Source organism: Carassius gibelio, chromosome B25, assembly GCF_023724105.1.
Source record: "Carassius gibelio isolate Cgi1373 ecotype wild population from Czech Republic chromosome B25, carGib1.2-hapl.c, whole genome shotgun sequence".
In the NCBI taxonomy this organism is placed as follows: Eukaryota; Metazoa; Chordata; class Actinopteri; order Cypriniformes; family Cyprinidae; genus Carassius; species Carassius gibelio.
The window spans coordinates 14,045,256-14,067,088 of NC_068420.1; the positions used below are offsets into that span (position 1 = coordinate 14,045,256).

A 21,833-nucleotide genomic window follows, 5' to 3' on the forward strand; every position below is an offset into this window, starting at 1 on the left:
TTAGAATTTTAACTAGTATTACTGCTTCAGTTATGTAATAGAATGTCAGAACGCACATTTTCTAATCAAAGAGAGTCTTAAACATTTAAAATTTTAATTGTGAAAAAACCACAGAAGAACCGAACAGAATAGAACACAGAATAAAAATCAGCTCACCACAGAAGAACAAAATACAATAAAACACAACTCAAGATAGAATAGAATTTAACATATCATAAGAGCAGAACACCACACCACACAACTCAGCAGAATACAGGACAAGATATAATTGCAAATTCTAACAAAGCACAGAATGAAATTCAATTTACTGCAAAAGATCATAACAGAATAAAACAACTCAACATGATAAGCTTAACACAACATAAAAAAAGGAATAGATTAAAACATTAGAGCAGAACTCCACAAGACACCCCAAATAAAACATCACAGCATAAAATTAAACGTGAAAAAGAATAGCATAGAATAAAAAAGAACTCAACACAACAGACTAGAACACAACAGAATATGAAATATAAAATAACAGTAAAATAATATAAAATAAAACAGTAGAACTTAACATCAAACAGAAAAAAAAACAAAATATATTACATAATGAAATTCAACTCACCACAATAGAGTAAAATAGAATATAACAGTACAGAACACAGCATAAAATAACTGAACAGAACAAAACATGACATAGAAAATACTGCAAAAATAAATAGATGTATAATGAATAATGCATGTGTAGTGAATTTAATGCATGAAAATATAACTCAACACAACTGGCTAGAACACAACAGAATAAAACTTAACACACCATAAAAGAACAGAAATTTAACAGTAGATTCGAACTCATCATGAAACAGTAAAACAAAATAGATTAAAAAAACATAATAGAGTTCATCTCACCGCAATAGAATAGAGCAGAACATAACAGCATAAAATGACTGAATAAATTAAACGAATAGAAAAAAACACTGCAAAATAAATAAAATTAATTAGAGCAGAATATAGAATAGAACACAACAGAATGGAACTTTACACACTATAAAAGAACGCATTTGAATAAAAGATAGAATAGAGCTCAACATAAATAAAAAAACAAAACACTAAATGGAATTCAACACAACACAACACAACAGAATAGAATAGAACACAACATACAATAACTTAATTGAAAAAAATATTATAAAACAGAACATAGCACTACACAGACAAATAGAGCAAATTCGAATAGAATATAGAATAGAAAGCATGACTCAACACAATCTAAAAAAGATTCACCCTTTATTAAAATGACTGACATACAGAGTCAGGTGGTGTATAACACAGCATGCATTAAGAGATGAAAATGAAAATATCAGGTCATGGACACGCAGGGGGTTGCGTTTGATCTTCTGTTCCATGATCTACCAGGCATGTCTTTCTGCTCACCCCTCCTCCCTCATGCTACTAGCACACTGGCTGTCAGCTGCCGGTCTCATGACCCGAGCGGCACGCACTGAGCATGCCCGAGCTGTCGTGTGTTGTCAGGGAGAAAGCAGACAGCGGAGACAGCGAGAAAAGCAACCCATGAGAGGAGCCAGACGACAAACAGGGACGGCTAGACAATAGGGGTACACATTTCTAATGAAGATTCTTTGTGTCAGCTGACTCACTTTACATATACACGCTTCCTGGTGTGGGGCGTTTTGGGATGTTTTGTTAAGGTTATGACAAACAGACCTGATTCAAAGCATCTGCCTTGTTTTCAAGAGGTAAGACTGGAATTTACTAGGGCAGATCCAATGCAGTTTAGCTAGTTTAATATTTTATGGATTCTTGTGGTCATATTATGTTTTATTTATTCATATTTTTGTTTACTAATTGTTCAGAGACATTATCAAAGCATCCAACAGGTTTATTAAAGGACAAATGACGTCGGTCAACATATAAATATAAAAATACATATTAATAAATTGCTGTACTTAAAATCAAATTTAAGTCACCACATGCAGTACTTTAAAGTGCATTATAAGAGTTTTGTAATGTACCCCACATGCAGAGTCAATATGTGGTGACACAAATGAACTCTAAATGGACGTTTCATGATTTGCTTTTCTTGCATTGTGTTGTCGCAGGTTGCCATGAAGATGACTTTGCTAATGGACTCCAGAAAATGAGCGTAGCCTTTCCGTCGGCTGTGTTCAACCTGTGTTGATGTCCCAAATCAGCCTAGCCTAACCACACTTAGCTGGAATGGATGAATGTGGCAGAGGAAACTCACTAGAGCAGCATCTATGAACAGCATGGTATGACAATCACACATGCTAACCATTATCTAATCCACTTAAACCAAATAAGGTGCCTTGATGGACAATATAGCCAGTCCAAGCTGATGATCTAAGATGTAGGCTGCCCTACTGACACAGTCACCCCGTTGAGTGGATTACAGACTGACTTATAAAGGCTACTCGGTGTCTAATAAATGGGGGATGGGTAATAAATTAGCGCATCACAGGGAAAATTAGCTGGGATTGACCTGTGATTGCTCTTTCAGAGCATCGGTGAGCAATTCTGGAGCGATGAGGACTCGGATGGCAACAGCGATGGTGAGGATTTCTTCTATGGAGCCCAGGTTAGCATATTACCAAACAATCTGCTTGAAATACATGCTTAACCTCAAGCTTATTTGCTAAATTAGCAAACTAAGCTAATTTTGTTCATTCATTCTTGTATTTTATCTATCTGTTTAGGTGTGTTTTATCTATTATGTGTTTGTTTTGTCTATCTATATACTACAGTGGCTGATTGTAGAATACATTGGGGTTACCAAAGTGCATTGTGGGGTTTTCAGGGGATTAGTGTAGCTTTATAGGCGGCTCTCTCGTGTGAGGAGCAGCAGATGGCTCCAGATTTTCAGATTACCTGAACTTGCTTCAGATTTCTTTGCAAAATGAAGAGTATCTGTGTCTGTCCCCTGTTAAAAAATAGCAAATCAACAAAAAAAATCGGGACATTATTTTTGTTTGGTTAAGCCAATGGAGTGGTGCTTTGATGGTCAGTTAATATACCCTTTGTCAACAGGTTATTGTAAATTCAATTTTGAGAGAGAAACAAATTACAGAGCACTTGCAATAGGGTTCAAAATGTCCACCTCAGAGATTTTTCATTTGGTAAGGAGTTATTATCATTAACTAATGCTTAAACATAAGTCAGTAATGTCATTACTTGAAATTAAATAAAAATGAATTGAAATAAATATAGAGTTAATAGTTGTGAAGGTGGATGTAATACTAAAATGACTAAAACTAAATCTAAAAATCTAAAACAAACAAATAAAAGAACAAAAAAATAATTGTTTGTTAATTTTTAAAAAAATTGTAAATACATTTTGTATCATATATTAATGATAATAAAATGACTGGTTCAGTAACATTTGACAGTGTTTGATGACATGATAATATATATTGCAAATAATTACATTTAAATGCAGTCTAAAAAATGTACAGAAGTAGTAACTTAAAAATACATTTAAAATAGATCAGTTTTACTCAAGAAAAAAAAAACTGGGACAGCAACACAATTTCAAGCAAACTGAAACAAGGGATGCACAAAACAAATTGTATAAGATTATAATATGCTTTCACTAAGTGAATTAAAAAAGTGTTGGAAAAAGTGTAATTATCATCAATGGACATGAAATGTACCCTGAATTGACTCCTCATTATGACGGCAAAGCCTGTTTGTTTGCAGGGTCATTATGCCACTGACCTGAGTCGACATCCACAGCTGGACATCGATGTTGGTGCAGTGAGGGACATCTATTCTGAAAGTGCTGTTTCTGTCAGGTACATTAAGAGCCACAAAGCTTCAACAAACCCTGTGAAATGCTAACACACTGTGTGAATAAAAGGAAATCAATTGAGCTTGCATATAAGGGTTACATCATTTGTTAATGTAATTTTGATTATTGTCCCAAAAAGCTTCTCTGACTTCTCAAACTTTGTGTCTACTGTCTATATTTCAGGGAGTATGAGACCATTGATGATGTCGATATTGAACTACACATTAATGTCAGCTTCCTGGATGTAAGCGACCCACAGATACTGTAATATATTTAGCTACCGGCCACTGAAAATACATAAGCTGATATGCATATTTACATAAAGTTCACATGCCCTTCATATGTTTGCAGGAGGAGGTGGCGTCAGCATGGAAGGTGACAAGGACAGAGCCAATCATTCTACGCCTTCGCTTCTCACTGTCCCAGTATCTAGATGGACCAGGTGAGTAATAAATGACTATCTCAGTTACAAAAGACAGGAAGTGACTCAACTGACGCGTCTCAACCTCTTCCAGAACCCACTGTGGAGGTGTTCCAGCCAACTTGTAAAGATTGTTTCTGCCTCGGGGTTCAGCTCAAAAGGTAAATAGTCTTTCTATTGTGTTTTGTACAGCGTGACATACTGCATATGCCTCGGTAATGATAACGCCAACAAATATTGATGTCTTCTCCTAGAATTCTCAGCACGTTTATATCTAATCAGTGGAAACAGCTCAGCAATGAGTTCCTGAATGCACAACAGAGGAAGCGACACAGCTGGTTTAAGGCTGGAGGAACCATCAAGAAGTTCAGAGCTGGACTTAGCATCTTCTCACCGATAACCAAGTAAGATTCGAAACACTCCAGAGAGTAAATGTATCAGATATATATTAAAATTAGAAGTCATTTTTTTTGTTCCTCAGGTGCTCCAGTGTTCCTCTGATTCAGGGCCCTGGGGTGAAGACAAGGCCAGCAGGACAGGAGTTAAGAGTGACCCGCTTGATGAGCCGCTCCATGTCCTGCACCAAAGGAGATCTGCACACCTCCAGCCCAATTGGACAAGTGTGTTTGAACATGCCTATATATTATAATGATGTGTACATGTATCGTTTAGACTTTGGGGTCGGTAAGACTTTTTATTGTTGCTAAAATAAGTCATTATGCGTATTAAGGCTGCATTTATTAAGTTTTATTAAGTTTCGATTTGAGTATATTTTAAAATGTAATTCCTGTGATGTCAAAGCTGAATTTTCAGTATCATTGCTCAAGTCTTCAGTGTCACTTGATCCTTCAGAAATCCTTCTGGTATGCTGATTTAGTTTGATTGCTGTTTCAATAGACTGTGGCCGTCCCGAGCTCGAGATCCACCGTGCACATCACCACCAGGCAGCTCATTCAGCTCTTCTTCTCCTCACAAGCTCTCATTCACTGCAAGAGCATCCCAACCCTGGAGTATGGCTTCCTCGTACAGGTGAACCTCAACAGAGTTCAATGTAAAACTCTTCGAATATTTGCATAATGAATTGCAATTAGTAGTCTTCTTTCTTGCATTTATTTGCATACTTGATTGTGCTTCAATCTTGTTTCTGTCGACGTACATCTCATTAGCTTTCATATAATTATAAATCCTTTTAATGATATTACAACCTATTTATCCACCTTTCGTCCTCTAGGTTATGAAGTACTCGGAGCAGAGGATCCCCACTCTGAACGATTATTGTGTTGTCTGTGATGAACAGCATGTCTTTCAGAATGGATCCATGCTCAAGGTACAACAGATTTCGTAGAAACTCCATCAAAAAACACCAGTAAATCCATAAAACTATCATCTTAGTTTCTTTTGTGTATGTGTATTGTTCAGCCTGCTGTTTGTACGAGAGAACTGTGCGTGTTCTCCTTCAATACTCTGGGTGTCATGTCAGGAGCTGCAGAAGACGTAGCTACAGGAGCTGAGGTATCCCACACACAATTATATTGTTAAATGAAAAAATACCAGAGACCTCTATTGTTTGTATATGATCTTTATATAAGATTGGTATTTTATATAATATTTCATGTGTTTGTACAGGTAGTGGACCTGCTGGTAGCAATGTGTCGTGCTGCACTTGAATCTGCCCGTAAAAGCATCATCTTTGACCCTTACCCCTCTGTTGTTGACCCTCATGACCCCAAGTCTCTGGCCTTCAATCCTAAGGTAGATACTGTATCAGATCAAATTAATAAATATCCATTTTAGAATTTTCAAATTTCATCTTTACAACTCTACATCCTTCTTCATTAATTTTTCACTTATAGAAAAGAAGTTACGAGCGGCTACAGAGAGCGTTAGACAGCATTACATCAATCCGAGAAATAACACAAGTGAGTAATTCAAATAACGACAACAGAATTCTGAGATGTAAACTAAGAAGTATGAATTGCGAGATGTAAACTTGCAACTGTGAGTTAATAATTTGCATTTCTCATTGAAAAGGTCCATATTGTGAAATATAAAATCAGAATTCTAAGGAAACTGTCCGAATTGTGAGATGTATACTCGCAGTTTCCAGTTAATAACTTGAAATTCTGAGTTAAAAGTCAAAATTGTGAGATGTAAACTATGAATTCTAAGGAAAAGTTTCAATTGGAAGATGTAAACTTGCAATAGCGAGTTAGTTACTAACAATTCTGAGGAAAAAAATGCAATATGTAAATTCACGGTTGCCAGTTAATAATTTGCATTTCTCAGGGAAAAAGTCCTTATTGCAAGATATTAATTCAGAACAGAAAACTGGAGGAGCTGGGGAAGGTTTCTGAAGCACCCTGCAACTGCTACAGCAAGCACTAGTCATATATTTAAATGTTGAGCAGTGAGCTCATTGGCTACCGATACAGGAGAGAACCAATCAGCTGTGCCATGTGATAAAGATATTATTAGGTCAGATTGAGTTAGACCTATCGGACTGTGCCATCTTTTTTTCATATAGAGTTTCAAAAGTTGTTTGCCGGAGAAAACTGTTGTGCACTTAAATGAGAAAAAGGTTACTAAGCTGTCTGATGCTACTGTTAATACAGAATAATTTGTGCTAATTTGCAAAAGTTTTTCCTTCTGTGCGGCAGAGTAGAAACCAATCCCCTGCTGGGGATACTGTTTCTGATTCGTTTCGCGCAGGTCGTCAAAAATCAGAGAGTTCCCACAAGCATGATTCAAAACGTACAGGTGACAACCACGTATGTTTTTATTGCCTTGACCCAGGTCATTTGATTTCTGATGAAAATTCGTCCATGAAAGCTAAAAGTGTAGTTTTTATCAACCCTTTTCAAGTTAGTGATAGCATGAGTCCTGCTTCTGTGTACCAGCCTTTTCTCATGTCTTGTTTTGTGTCTTTGCCTGCTGATTCTGAGTTAAGACCAATTACAATTCTCAGGGACACCGGTGCTGCCCAGTCTATTATATTGGAGAGTGTATTGCCGTTTTCTGCTGCCATTTTCTAGTACGTGGCATTGAACTGGGTAGTGTTAGGTTACCACTGCACACCGTTTGTCTAACCTCTGATCTTGTTTAGGAGTTGTTGAGCTGGTAATGCGTTCAGAGCTGCCTGTGGAGGGATTTGGTCTTGTGCTTGGTAATGATTTTTCTAGCCCAGTGGTTATCGAGATGATAGTTTGTTCCCCTCAGTTTTTCCTGCTTGTGTAATGACTCGTGCACAGAGCCGGAAGTTTGAAGATGTTATTGACTTGTCTAAATCATTTATGAATTCCCCTCCAGAACTTGAGGAATACAAGTTATTCGTTACTCCGAGTAATTCAATTCCAGAGTTTGATTAATTAAATCAAACCAGTGAACTGGGTCCTCTAAGAGTTGGAAGGGAACAGTTAGCAGCTGCCTAAAAATCTGATCGGAGTTTGAGGAACTGTGTTGATGAAGCAGTTGATCTAGCTGAAAAGCCTTAAGCTAGGGGTTTTTGGGGGGGTGGGGGGCAATGGTATTTTGATGTGTGTGTGGAAGTCTAGTATCTCCAATATTGAGGCTAGCTGGAATACATTATTTCAATAGTTTTTCCCTCTGGTTATCGAAACCAGGTTTTAAAATTGGCTCACAAGAATGTGCTCGCAGGTCAACTGGTTATCAATAAAACTTTAAAGAGGCTTTCGATGTATTTTTTCTGGTCGAGTATGAAATCCAGCGTTTCAGAACTTCGTCAGTCTTGTCATGTATGTCAGTTGGCAGAGAAGTCTAAAACAATGATTCCCCTAGCACCATTACAACCAATTCTACTGATGGGAGAAGCGTATGAGAGATTGATTCTCGATTGTTTCGGCCCGTTGCCGAGGGCTAAATCGAGCCATCTGTATATTTTGACGATGATGGGTGCGACAACACGGTTCCCTGAAGCGATTCCCCTGAGATTGCTTAAAGCCAACATTGCCGCCAGTGAGTTAGTGAGATTCTTCTCTGTCTTCGGTTTGCCAAGAATCATACAGATGGATCTAGGGGCTAATTTGACCTCCAAATTGTTTAAAGGCCTATTGACTTTCAAAAAAAGTCTGAATTGTATGATATTTGAAACATATAATTGTGAGAAAAAAATAGCTACGTATTGTGAGCTGCGACTCACAATAGCTACGTCATTGTTACACACATAGTCCTAGTCCAGGGTATGCGTGACACCTAAACTCATATTTTACAGGGCCCTTATGTTGAGATAAAGAAACAGATGGACAAGATGGACCCACTTGCACATCCTTTGCTGCAGTGGTGAGGGAACTCTTTCCTTTAATAGTATTCTCAGGTTTTCATTATGTTCCTGTTATCATAATGACCCTTAATCTGCTTTTTCTTCTCAGGATTATATCCAGCAACAGGTCTCACATTGTCAAGCTCCCCTCTAGCAGGGTAAGGGCGTTTGATCACATTATCTCTCAAATAACAGCGTGACTAAACCTTTATTTACAGTTTCACTCCTCCGTTTTTTGCTAACAGCAGCTGAAGTTCATGCACACCTCCCATCAGTTCCTGCTCCTCAGCAGTCCTCCTGCTAAAGAGGCCCGCTTTCGCACCGCTAGAAAACTCCACGGCAGCACGTTCGCTTTTCAGTGGGTTTCAGTTTACTATGAGATCCTTTCATAATCGCTGTTTTATGATTACTGACTAATCACTGGTTCTCTGTCTTCAGTGGTTCTCATATTGAAAACTGGCACTCTATTCTACGAAATGGACTTGTAAACGCCTCCTACACGAAACTGCAGGTACCACAGTTAGTCTAATTGTGGAGAATGAAGAACTGTAGTGTGTTTTGTCTTGGCCAATCTGGCTTCTTGTTCTCTTTGACACAAGCTGCATGGGGCGGCCTATGGGAAGGGCATCTACCTCAGCCCCATCTCCAGCATCTCATTTGGATACTCAGGTAAGTTTTTGGGCTCATCTATAGGATGCGACGTTTAAAAAAAACATGCATGGCTTAGACATTTTGAAAGACAAAGACAATTTCGATACACTTTGGACAGAATCCATAGTTGTATAACAGTAATACCATTGGGGTCCAGTCCACGTAAAATATGTAAGAGAAAGAAAAACAAAAGTAACATATTTTTAGAGTTGTCAAAATTAGTATGTTAACTAAGATATTAATTAAACATGTTTGATGTGATAATTCAGCCTGTTATTTTCAACATGAATTTGATATTATCACTGTTTTATTCCTCATATTTATCTAAAAACTGTTCAGATATTATTGGATTAATTACAATAAATATCAATTATTAAAGTTTTTACAAATACTAATACTTGTCTGAGATTCTGAGAATAATCACAATAAATATAAATAACAGTATTTATTTTTCTCTAAAAACTGGTAATAAAAGTTGTTAATAATATTTAAAAAAAAAAAGGTCTAAGAATAAGATTAATCACTTAATATAAGTTTTTTGTAACTTTTTTTAGAATTAAAGAACTGGTCACAAAATTAATCATAATAAAAAAATAATTATTATTATTATCACTTTTCCGGTTAGATTGAGAAAAATCTAATATACATACTATATATAATCTATATTTATTGTTATTTAAGGTCATTTACCGTACACAACATGTTGTCTTACAGTATCACACAATATAAATGTATTTTTATCTATTAAAATAAACAGTTGCCTTTATATTTTAAAAAGGAAGTCCCTTATATATATATATATTCAAGTTTCATCAATACTGCCAGGTTACTTTTATAAGGAAATTTGAGCATTTGATTGTGCAACTTTTGAAATCATTTGTTTTACTGCAGTGTTCATTTCTATCCATATAGCACTGTTATATTAGTTTTCACCGTAGACTGTATTTGTGTGCAGGAATGGGAAAGGGACAGCACCACATGCCTACTAAAGAGGAATTAGTACAGCACTACAACCGGGTCAACACTGTCTTACAGGTATTAACTCCATCTGTAGAGACTGGACTGATATGGATGTATTACCGGTGCAATGTGTAGTTAATCAGACTAGATGAGACATCCTGATTGGAAACAATACAAGCAGAGCTATATGAAGCTTACGCTGTGCTGTGCTCATTTCACTAATGTGTAAAAGAAGACATACCATCTTTTATTGTATGTATCATTGCTAAATGTGTTATTTCCCATTTGCAGTGTCGACCCACACAATCAAGGTTTCTTCAGAGTCGAAATCTAAACTGTGTTGCTCTGTGTGAGGGTAAGGGGTTATTCAATTATAACATTCAAACCTGAAATGAGCTATTTCATCATTCACTAAAAATGGATGTTGTCATTTTGTTACGCACTGTTCCTTTAAGGTCAACACATTTTATATTCCTCTCAACAGTAATAACTTCCAAAGACCTACAGAAACATGGAAACATTTGGGTTTGCCCGATTTCTGATCACGTCTGCACACGCTTCTTTTTTGTGTGAGTATTTTCACACTTTATTAAATTGTCTTGTTACAAATTCTGTCTCTTTTGGCTCACAATGTGTCCCATAATTGTCCGTTTTGTCTGTCTTTCCTCAGGTACGAGGACGGCCAGGTAGGGGATGCTAACATCAACACACAGGACGTCCGGATACAGAAAGAGATATTGCGGGTGACTGGGGGTCAACCGGCCTGACTTTTACCCGTTTCACCACTGTGACTGCTTTGAGACATTTTCCAAGGGAACGTATGAACTGAATATGGGAAAGATTTACCTCAAACTAACGTTAGGTGTTTTTGAAGACGCTAGCCTCCAGTCAAGTTTGTCTTTACGTGGTAAGAAGGGAAACTCGTTTTGTAACTTTTTAATAAACATTCTAATAATTTATTTCTCATTTAGTCTCTACATCATGGTCGCTGCTTTACGTTTTTTCCACGTCATGAGAAGTGCAGTTAATTAGCGTTGAATTTACAGCGGTTGAAAAAACATGTAATTTTAATTTTGCCCACTAGGGGTCTCTATTGTCTAAGAGAATAAAAATAGAATAAAATAACTGGGGAATGAAATATAAGAGGCTTATAATTATATAAACCTGCCATTTTAAAGTGTTTACATCCACCGTTATGGACAACTCCGCATTATTAAGTGCTGTTTGATGTATGTATACTAGTGTAATGCAGCCTATCCATCCGTTCATTCAGTTTAAAGAGAGTGTTGTGACGCCAGTAACTTGTTATGGATCCTAAACCTCTGAACATGAAATGTTAATAAGTTTGGTGCTGTGCACTAGAAGGCATCGTGTTCTCATTTACTTTTCAGAGAGCTTCAAGCTTGGAGAAGACTGCCAATAAATGACACGAAACGACACATAACAGATGAGAAATGTATGATTTTGTCAATCTGAAGATGTAAAACGAAGCTGAAGGAGGGTAATGGTTTCATAAGGCCTATATTTGTATGTCAGGCAGTTTTTCAATAAATTTAGAGCATGTTACTAATGAGTTCCTTTGTAAATGATGACAGAAGATGGATGAAATGTGACATTATGCTCCCACAATGACTGTAAAACCAAAATGACCTGTGCTTCATAACGGCCCTAACAATGGAAACCTCTTGTGTAGGGACCGAATAGTGTCTTAATCAAAATCTAAACTTTCTCTAAACAGCTGGTGCATATCTTAGAAATATAATTTACTTTATATAAACAATATATGTCATATATTCCCATAATGATGTAAAAATGCACACATACAGGATTGTTGTCATACTGTTATCTGTCACGACCCCTAAAAAAAAAAAAAAGAATCGTGTGTTGCATGGCACCGAAGTCCCAGAGGACAATTTCACTTCTTGTTCTCCTCTGAAGCAGAAACACATAATAATTCATAACAGTGCGCTACCTCCACATGAGGCCCGCATCTGCTCCAAGACCCCGGCCCTTACCCTCCTCTTTACTTACTTACTTTATTTGTTGGCAATTATGGAAATATATCTATTGTGTAGGCTATATATATATATATATATATATATATATATATATATATATAGCCTACACACTAGATATATTTCCATAATTCTCCCCATAAATGTATTTATATTTCCATAATTGTAAATAAATAAAGTACGTAAGTAAAGAGGAGAGTATGTAGGCTTATATATATATATATATATATATATATATATGTGTGTGTGTGTGTGTGTGTGTGAATATATATATATATATATATATATATATATATATATATATATATATATATATATATATATTGCATGTATTATTAAGGAATATTTAAGTATATAATACAATAAATACAATTATATTAATAAAAATATTGATGCGACACAGATTTCAAAGATCAGGACTAAATCTAATCCTTATTTTATTTTTAAAAAATCTATTTATTTGTCACGAAAACATACTTGTTCATTGTTCTTGTTTAAGAATAACAAAATTATACATATTTTGTTATGTATATTTATTTATAATATTAATAATTATATATATTATATGTGATGTTTTGTTTTTGTCACCTGCTTTAATATGTCGATCATCCACTTGAACTAAATGGCCTCCTAGGTTAAATGTTGTTTTGACTTCCGAAAGCAGTTTTGTGTGATAAGTGCGTGTGATTTTTCCTCATCATTTACTCTAAAGTGTAACAGTTTTCTTCTAGTCGACGGGAAATGTGCAAATTGGATTTATGCTCAGCACATCTTTCATTAATCTAGACATAAATGATCCACTTTCTCCTCCCTTTTCCTTGACTCTCTCTCCCCTTGGCTGAGTGCGCTTATTATCTTTCTCTGCAAACGTCTGAATGCTTTGACCCTCACAAATGTTTCACAAGTGCAGATCACGGCTGAGCACACCTCAGTCCGGCCCGGCTCGAGTCGTTCTGACAGCCTCAGCAGAAAGTGTTCAAAGAGCAGTCGGACCGAGCCGTGAGGGAGAACCGCTCCACGATGCAAGTGAGGCATGAAGGAGCCCTTTTCCAATTTTTCATCAGCGAGAAAATTACCCGGGCAGTTTTCAAGCTTGCATATTTCTCACTGCAGAGGAACTTGCTGTTACAGTTTGTTTTTGAAATGCTCTCGACTGCTGCCCAATTTATCCTTCCACAGCGGCGGACGTGAAGCAAAAAGCAAAGCCTCTCATCCCTTTGTGAGCGAGATTGCCTTCTCAACCAAAGTTCTCAGTGAAGTCCTCCTCACACCATTAAACAAACTTCATTCTGCCTTCATTTCCCTGTGGGTGTTGTAATCTGCAGAGCTCCTCTTTGAGACCTAATTTCCCTTTAATTAAATTAGTAAGACTTCCAAAGAAATGCGCTCGAGAGGCCCTGCGGCTGGGTTTCTGTTGTCGGGCAGATAACGGCTGTGAGAGTGTGTCGTCTATGGAGATTGATAAAGTAATTGAAACAGTAATTGGCAACATCTTGGCTTTTATCTGTTCTGGGAGCTTGCTAAAATAAGAGCGTCTGGTTTGAAAGTGCACTTGAAAGGCCCAGTCTTACCAGCAGATCTTAAAGCATCCCTAACATCACTAAAATGTGTCCACTCTTCAGATAAACACACTTAAGATCATGTGCACACTGTAAAACAATGTAGACAATGCTACAGGAAAAATCTAAAATCCATAAAAATATTGTAAATGTTATTATTATTATTATTATATTTAATATATATTTATATTACTTCTTTTTAATATTTCCACTATTAATTATAAATTTGCATTTAGCATTAATATTAATATCATGCATTGAATTTCTACAAGTAAATTGTGCTTGTAAAAAGCAAATGTAAAAGGCATATATTTTATTTTATTAATATACTTCAGTGTAGTATATTAACAATATTTTACTTACTTCATACATATTAAATCATTAGTAATAAAGGTTTGCAGTAATTTATACTTTGTAGTATTTAGATTTGTAATTTTAATACTGTTAAATTTGATCAAATCGTTTCTTACAAGTTAACATTATAAAATATTTTATAAGAATATATATGTATATTTGTGTATATATTTTTAATTTAAGGTATATTTCTTATTTTTGTTATCAGTTATGTATATTGTAGTGTTTAATATAAAATTATTAAATATTAAACAGATATACTTTTAAAATTTGTAATATTTTACAGTAAGTTAAATTATTATTTTATACATTATTTTTATATTATTAATTATGGAGAAAAACATACCCAAAAGAATCATCAAGTTCTTGTTTAATAATAACAAAATTGTATATATATGTGTGTGTGTGTGTGTGTGTGTGTGTGTGTGATTCCTGTGTAGTTCTTGTAATGGCGAAGCTGAGTTTTCAGCTTCAGATTGCATCTACATTGCATCAGTTTACAGCAATGCCTCCCTGTGCTTGTGTGTTATGAATTAGGGCTGTCTAGAATTTTTTACTTCAATATTATCAATATCCGAATTTAAAAGGCATAATTTCAGTTAGGGGCGAAAAAACCTAAAGCCACAAGAGGGATAATCAAGCAAAATATGGTTTAGTAAAACAATAAAATAATATCACACAGCACGTTATATATATATATATATATATATATATATATATATAGTTACATTAAATCTTCAGCAAAAAAGTTTCTGAAAAGTAATTTTTAATATGCTGTGTTCCTTAAATAGTTTCTTACACACACACAAATGTTTTATTATTTTTTATTAAAGTATTCATTTTTAATTTATGTCATTTCAAATTATTAATATTTACTATTTTAATATGATTATAAAATATTATAAATACTTTTTACCAAATCTAATTTGATCTAATCTAATATAAATATATTAAAGCTTTATTTCTATAATTTTATTGTCAGTTATGTGTATCAGTGGAGTGTTTGATGTTGAATATGATATTATGTCATAAATATTCATTTTTTTTATTTTTAGTGTTGTTTTACTGATGCTCCTTTGTTTTTGTGCTTTGTCTATATGTTCATACTGACCATGGCTGCAGGAAAAGCAACTTATGATGAACTTTAAAGCATCCCATGGCCCTCCGTTATTCCAACTGCATATAAAAGGCATATCACAGTACATTTTTACAGACAATAATTGTGCTCTTCGTCTCATTGAACAAAAGCTTGCCTTGCCTTCTGTCACCCCAGTCTCTAGAATGTTGGATGCTCCCCTTCAGGATACAGACTGTGTATTTTGTCAAGCAGAACCGCATGGCCTTCTTCTCTGATTGAAATCACAGCCTCGGGGCTCTAACACTTCAAGAGCGCTCGGCAGCCACAGTGGGAGAAGATGCAGAAATAGACCTGACGAAACAGCCACCTTCGGACAACAATGAATTCCTGCTCTGTAAATGACAGTTTCTTGACCTACATTTATGTGTGCAGTATCAATTCAGCATGCAAGTTTTATATGCAAACATAATTTAATAAGTTGGCCCAAAGCCATATTTAAAAGCAGATGCCTGGCATAAGTCAACTGTGCTATATGAGATAATTGTTTACTGGCTGCATTGTGCCTTCATGCATGGGATGATGTGTTTTTAAACTCTCAGCTTTAATCAGTCACGCATGTTAATCAGCCACAGACACGCGCTGATTGACAGCACTTCATTAACACTGAGAATTTTAAAGGGGGGAATCGGGAAAGCATTCGCCAGGATGAAATTTCGATGAAATCCTATACAGAGCATTTGCAAGACACAGCGACTGTTCCTTTAAGAGATGCTTAGGCTCTCGGCCCCTCCCTCTCTGTGTCCCTCACAAGCCTCAGATTGGGTCTTCAGTGCATTCTGGAGAGTGGCAAGCACCATTTAAGAGTAAATATGCGAAAGGTCTCAGATTATGGCCAGATATCAAGGTTACGACGCAGCGCAGAACTTCACCTTACGGCGGAACTCTACGGGAATTCTTAAGAGCAAAAGGGTAAATGCAACATTGAAAGATTTTTCTAAAACTGTTTGGCATTAATTTGTGCAGGTTCCATAAAGTTGTCTTGCATTTTATTTTATTTTATTTATTTATTTAATATGTAATAGTGTATTTAATACATTATGCATTCATTATATTTATTTTATTGGTGTGTAATTAAATATGTGTTGTGTGTGTGTACTGTTTTATTTTATTTTAATTGGATTTGTAAACACATTGGGCTTTTTATTATTTAATATTTTATTCTTTGTATTTTATTTGTGGGCATATTTAAATACACTTGGGTTTTATTATTATTATTATTATTATTATATGATTTTTTTATTTCAATGTGTATATAATGTTTTAATGTTCGTTTATTTTTTGTGTGTAATATACATTTACATATTATTTATAACTTACTTTATATATATAAAAAAATTATTTTATTTTTATTCAAGTTTTATTTTAGTATTATTATTATTATTATTATTATTAAATAGATTGGTATTTTATTTTAATTTAATTTAATTTGAATACGTTTGGCTGTCCTACACTTGGTTGCATCCATAAACTAAATGCTGACTTGAGTTAAAAGTTCAAATAATGTTTTATTTTGACCAAACCAAGCTTGTTGGCTTTAAAGCACGGTTCTGTCTCTGAACTCATCGTCTTTTTGCCTTGTTTGGTTACAGCTCCCTTCTCACGAAGACGGAAATATATGCTTCAAAGGTAGTGACTGAGAAATTGCTGATTCTCAGCACTTTCAGCTTTGATGAATTTGCTCGATTTACAGAACAGACTTTTTTTCTTTCCTTCATGTCAACGGCCAGAGAGTATAAAGTAAATGACAGCTTGTCATTCAGTTCAGAGCTTTGGGAATCACACAAATTTTTCATTCGGTTTCCCTCACGTCTGTGCAATTTTTTAATGCTGGAAAGCCACATAATGTATCACAACTTCTTGAAGGTAAAAAGTCCACAGTTCTGGGAAATATAATCAAGTGGTACGAAGTTCTGCTGCCTGAATAACATATAAAACATCCTATAAATATGTTTATGCCGAGCCGAGAGCTTCATGACAGCACACAGTCTAACTACACCACATTTGTCCAACCCTCTCAACTCAGTGCCACAAACCGTCCTGGATCTTCTAGCAAACAAAAGCAAGGTGGATTCAGGAAGATCCGTTCCACTGGAGAACCAATCCCATGTCCAATCCCAGGACTGTCATCTGAGGTGCTGGAAATGCGTGTGAAGGAAGGGAGCAAGATCAGGAACCTTTTGGGTTTTGCCATGTCTCGAATTCAAGGTGACGGACACAGGGCTCCAGCATCGCAGGTCGTGTTCAGCGGGACGGGACGGGCCGTGACCAAAACCATCACCTGTGCAGAGATAATGAAACGCAAGGTGCAGGGTTTACACCAGCTGTCAAAGCTCCAGTACAGGACAGTGACTGAGGTGTGGGAGAGCCAGGAGAGCGGCCCGCTTCAGATGACCGTACACAGAACTCTTCCTTCCATCTGTATTCTTCTGTCCAAAGATCCGCTGGACCCACAGGAGCCGGGATACCAGCCTCCAGTCGAAATAAACACTCTCTCAGAGGAAAGCAAATTGCCAGACGGACCAAAGGGGGCTGGAAAGACAGAAAAGAGACCAGCGAGTCCTTGTTCTCATGATCTTCCCAGTCTTAAGAGAGCTGCTCTGGGACAGGGAGAAAGTCCAGCTCTGGAACCAGTGAAAAAACGTTACTATAAAAGGGAGGAATTCATATAAATGTTGTGTGTGTGTTTGTGTGTGTGTGTGTGTGTATTTATAACTTGCTTAATAAATTAGGCCATATCGGGATGCAACAAATGTGAAAGTATAATCTGAGTAATAAAATGCATGATCAAGTGATTATTTAGTATTACTTCATAGTGTGTAATTAAATGACAATAAAATACAAATCCTAATTATTTATGTTTGGCTATTTCTCACACTGATTCACTTCATTCTTTATTTAATGTAATTATTATTTTTTATTTTTTTTACCCAATGTTTTTCATATTTTCTGTTATGCTTTTGGTTTTATCCAAGTAATTAGGATACTTTCATAGTTTCTATTAATATTTCTATTTTGTCCAATTAATTATTTTTTTTAAAGAATTTAAATAATTGTTTTTTTCATTTTTATTAGTTTTCAATTTTTTTGTCAATATATATATAATATTTTATGTATTTTATATTTATTTATTTATTTATTTATTTATTTTGTTACTTTAGTACATTAAATTAAATTAGAAATGTTTTCATTGGCAATTAAATGAAATTATGAAATAAAAGCGTTATTTTTTATTTATTTTTTTATTTATTTATTACTTTAAATTAATGATATAATGTGTGTGTGTGTGTGTGTGTGTGTGTGTGTATAACGTTTTTTAAAGATTTTTTGTTTTAGTTTTTGTTAACTATAATAACCCTATTTCCCTTTATGAAATGTAATACTGCTCCCTGCTGGTAAAAGCAACTATTTTGCAAACACTTGCTTGTTACTATTATCTTTAAATGAAATTCACATTTAGGGTTAGAAACTCAAAACTATGGCAGTTTTCTCGTTAACTTTTCAATAAAAGACGAAAGATTTACTTTTTTATCTATATCAAGCACTAATATTTCAGTGTTCATATTTATATGATAATAATGGCACAACATTGTACTAATATTGTCTACTAATAATGCCCTAAATCATGAATGATGACGAACTACATGTGTGTTTCTTGGAATAGATATGGAATAGATTTTTGATGTTTTATTTATAAGTTGTTGTGTAATATATTGTTAAATATCAATTTAAATATATTAATCAATAATTAAATCAAACATTTATTAATGCATATTATACAGAAAGACAGTTAAATATAACTGTGCTCATACTGCATGCCGCTCATAGAGAATACCTGTGTATACATTTTTATACAACACAGAAATATATATTTTGTCCTTCATGCTGTTTTATAATCATCTTTATCAGACGCCCTCGCTACACATCACCACGAGCAGCCAGAGTCCGTCCATACTCAAGTATAGGTCTCTGCAGGAATTGGCAAGCACCTGCGCATGCGCAGTCACACGCCAGTCGCGTGTTAGCAGGTCGGCTAGTTTAACTAGCGTCGGCAGCACGAGCCCATCGTTCTTCAGTCCGAACTGAGCGTGAGTCCGGTGAACCGCATTATGTTCAGAGCCGCCCTTCGACTCTCAGTCTCCGGTGCTCGGAGTTTAACAAGGTCACGGCCACAATATACAGGTAAATACACAATTTGCCATTAATCAACAAACCGCTGATTGAAAAACTACAATAAGGGATGAATTTAACGGAAGCACCTTGAACTTAACTTAGCTTAGCACACAAGCTAACCAAAGCCGCGCCGGGGCCTTGCAGGAAAGACTATGCCCCTCAAAAAGGATATCACACGCTACGTTATCGTCTGTATAAGAGCATTTCCATATCGCAAATCACGTTTCCCCATTCATTTCTGAAGTCTTGTGCATGTTTTCTCTCGTTGTCCTTGTAGTGACCCGCTAGAGTGAGGCTTGGGCCCAGCGCGAGGAGGAAACGCGCCTCTCAATCTGAACACATCCCAGATTTACACATCTTTCGGTCAGGTTGACGTTTCACTGAAACCGCTAACGCTAATTTCAGTCCAGTAACGTTACATACATACGCGGGTTTTGACAGCTCTTCAATCAGGCTGTGGGGGTTTACAAATACTCTTCTGCAGCAGTTTCATCATAAAGGGCATGACTACGTGCGCCGCGGGGTTGCATCTATGAAGACCGCGCATACATTCATATTGCTTTAATACTATCAGCCAGAATGACTACTACGACCGTGCACTGACAGAAAACCCACACCACATATGCAAATGAGGTGTCATCAGTATACACTTCACTTTATGAACATACAAACATCTGGTTTGCATGTTTTTTTGTTATCGGTCTCATTTTTGGAATAGCAGTTGAACTTCTTGTTATCAGATAGTTAAGCGTTATCTTAAATAATACTCCCCCCAACTGACCATGTACCAGTCAAACAAGAGCACTGGACCAGGTCCAACTGGAACAAGGCCTGTATGCAAAACTTAACTGCACTATAAATTGTTTTTGAACAACACTGATACACAGATGAAATTATTAGAGTCTTATAAGGAGATTTATGGCTGTTTTACGCCTACAGCACTTCCTGGAAGTACTTTGGCTGTGATAAAGTCAAAGTGTTTGTCTGGGTGTCATTCTCTAAGGCTGATAGTGAATCATTTTTGCTTATAGTCTCTTCTGATGGTCTCTGGTCTTTCTCTTCCACAGCTTCAGTAGCTGCTCGTTCTTATTCCCATGGCAAACAGGAGACAGATGAAGAGTTTGATGCCCGCTGGGTCACTTACTTCAACAAGCCAGACATCGATGCTTGGGAGCTGAGGAAAGGTGGGTGACGGCGGCGCTTTGACCTTGTTATTGAATCAGCAGCTGTGCATTTGACTGCTGAGCTTCTGAAGTGAGAATTTATCCTCATAAATTTATTTTAGTGGCAATACGTTTTCATTAAAATCCTCTTGAATCTGAACAGTACATTTAGTCCTGTAGTAATTTATATTTCCTGAAATGTTTTGTTTGTTGTTTGGTCCCCCTTTTTTCTGAAAATGTATATAATAAAAATAATAATATTATTATTATAGAGAATTAAGAATAGAAGGATTATAGAATAGAATAAAGAATATATATATATTTTTTTTTTTTAACACTCGTACTGTTTTAAATTTAAATGTATTCATATTTATGTCTCTTATGTATTATCTGTAATGCATGAATAGACAGACCGTTTCCATCAGTAACAACAGTGTTTCTGTTTTTTTTTAGTGTTTGCTAACCTGTAAAGCTGGTTTAGTTTGATCCGTTAGTATCACTTCTTCAAAAATGTATGACAGTCTGTTTATCATTAATCTGTCAAAATCTTTGGAACAAGGAAGTCGGTTTTCATTTGCATCAAGGAAGAAAAGTCAAGCTGACCATGGACTAAATGTATGTCCCCTTTGTTTCATTTCAGGAATGAACACTTTGATCGGTTATGACTTGGTACCTGAGCCAAAGATCCTGGAGGCAGCTCTGAGAGCGTGTCGCAGGCTAAACGATCTGGCCAGTGCCATCCGCATCCTCGAGGCAGTCAAGGTCCGTATAACTCTCAGGACTATAGCAGAATATTCCACAGTGACATTATTTAATTCGTGTCTTGAAGCTGCATTAATAAACATGATTTTTGTCCTGGAAAAAAATAATTTAGAATTTAAATTATACTCTATTTATTATATTAATTTACACAGGACAAATCTGGCCCACATAAAGAAATCTACCCCTACGTTCTTCAAGAGCTGTCGCCTGCCCTCAGTGAGCTTGGCATCCCTACACCTGAGGAGCTTGGCATCGACAAAGCATAGACATCTGAGATTGTGGTGAGGATCAGCATGCATTTATTTATTTTTTTATAAAAAAGAACCTAATTCAACCTGTTAGCAAGTCCAAGATGTATGTTTCCTTAGCTAATTTAACGTCCATTGCATCTTTTCTGTTCTTCCAGGAGACTGCTGCTCTTCTCTGGACTGAGTAGACCACTGTACTTGAAGTCTTTGCCTCGTGTCGTGGTGTTTGTGTTATATTTAACTGCCCTTTATTATGTTCTTTTGCTTGTAAAATATTGATGGGCCTAATAAAGGGAGATTTATCTTTA

The 21,833-nt window shown here is 35.9% G+C and overlaps 3 protein-coding genes across 4 annotated transcripts; all 3 read left to right on the forward strand.

Annotated features, from left to right (window-relative positions):
* The first annotated feature begins 1,469 nt into the window (after window positions 1-1,469).
* On the forward strand, window positions 1,470-11,682 carry parp6b (poly (ADP-ribose) polymerase family, member 6b). 2 transcript variants are annotated; one of them, XM_052598241.1, is made up of 23 exons: window positions 1,470-1,598; window positions 2,103-2,273; window positions 2,522-2,599; window positions 3,718-3,812; window positions 3,992-4,052; window positions 4,160-4,250; window positions 4,324-4,390; window positions 4,484-4,633; window positions 4,711-4,849; window positions 5,127-5,258; window positions 5,461-5,556; window positions 5,649-5,741; window positions 5,856-5,981; window positions 6,083-6,148; window positions 8,458-8,525; window positions 8,615-8,663; window positions 8,751-8,863; window positions 8,944-9,016; window positions 9,105-9,174; window positions 10,112-10,191; window positions 10,408-10,471; window positions 10,601-10,685; window positions 10,787-11,682. In XM_052598241.1, exons 2-23 carry the CDS (start codon window positions 2,229-2,231, stop codon window positions 10,881-10,883), a joined length of 1,938 nt encoding a protein of 645 aa, XP_052454201.1. In that variant the 5' UTR covers window positions 1,470-1,598; window positions 2,103-2,228; the 3' UTR covers window positions 10,884-11,682. The 2 variants fall into 2 exon arrangements, with proteins under 2 accessions (XP_052454201.1, XP_052454200.1); XM_052598240.1 differs by having other exon boundaries at window positions 1,493-1,739.
* A 3,454-nt stretch (window positions 11,683-15,136) lies between these two features.
* Window positions 15,137-18,213, forward strand: rpp25a (ribonuclease P and MRP subunit p25, a). Its single transcript, XM_052598197.1, has 2 exons — window positions 15,137-16,091; window positions 16,772-18,213. The coding sequence occupies exon 2, from the start codon at window positions 17,129-17,131 to the stop codon at window positions 17,849-17,851; it is 723 nt and encodes a 240-aa protein (XP_052454157.1). The 5' UTR covers window positions 15,137-16,091; window positions 16,772-17,128; the 3' UTR covers window positions 17,852-18,213.
* Window positions 18,214-19,192: 979 nt separating this feature from the next.
* Window positions 19,193-21,833, forward strand: LOC128014320 (cytochrome c oxidase subunit 5A, mitochondrial). The gene is made up of 5 exons (XM_052597796.1): window positions 19,193-19,361; window positions 20,420-20,536; window positions 21,156-21,277; window positions 21,430-21,558; window positions 21,684-21,833. Exons 1-4 carry the CDS (start codon window positions 19,289-19,291, stop codon window positions 21,541-21,543), a joined length of 426 nt encoding a protein of 141 aa, XP_052453756.1. The 5' UTR covers window positions 19,193-19,288; the 3' UTR covers window positions 21,544-21,558; window positions 21,684-21,833.

What these genes read in the sequence shown, in the direction of transcription:
- LOC128014320 (XM_052597796.1), top strand. Translation starts at nt 19,289, where the DNA reads ATGTTCAGAGCCGCCCTTCGACTCTCAGTCTCCGGTGCTCGGAGTTTA. An exon ending in GTCACGGCCACAATATACAG is followed by an intron (nt 19,362 to 20,419) that starts GTAAATACACAA and finishes TCTCTTCCACAG; the next exon opens with CTTCAGTAGCTGCTCGTTCT. An exon ending in TGCTTGGGAGCTGAGGAAAG is followed by an intron (nt 20,537 to 21,155) that starts GTGGGTGACGGC and finishes GTTTCATTTCAG; the next exon opens with GAATGAACACTTTGATCGGT.
- parp6b (XM_052598241.1), top strand. Translation starts at nt 2,229, where the DNA reads ATGTGGCAGAGGAAACTCACTAGAGCAGCATCTATGAACAGCATG. An exon ending in GAAAGTGCTGTTTCTGTCAG is followed by an intron (nt 3,813 to 3,991) that starts GTACATTAAGAG and finishes TCTATATTTCAG; the next exon opens with GGAGTATGAGACCATTGATG. An exon ending in CCTCCAGCCCAATTGGACAA is followed by an intron (nt 4,850 to 5,126) that starts GTGTGTTTGAAC and finishes CTGTTTCAATAG; the next exon opens with ACTGTGGCCGTCCCGAGCTC.
- rpp25a (XM_052598197.1), top strand. Translation starts at nt 17,129, where the DNA reads ATGTTTATGCCGAGCCGAGAGCTTCATGACAGCACACAGTCTAACTAC.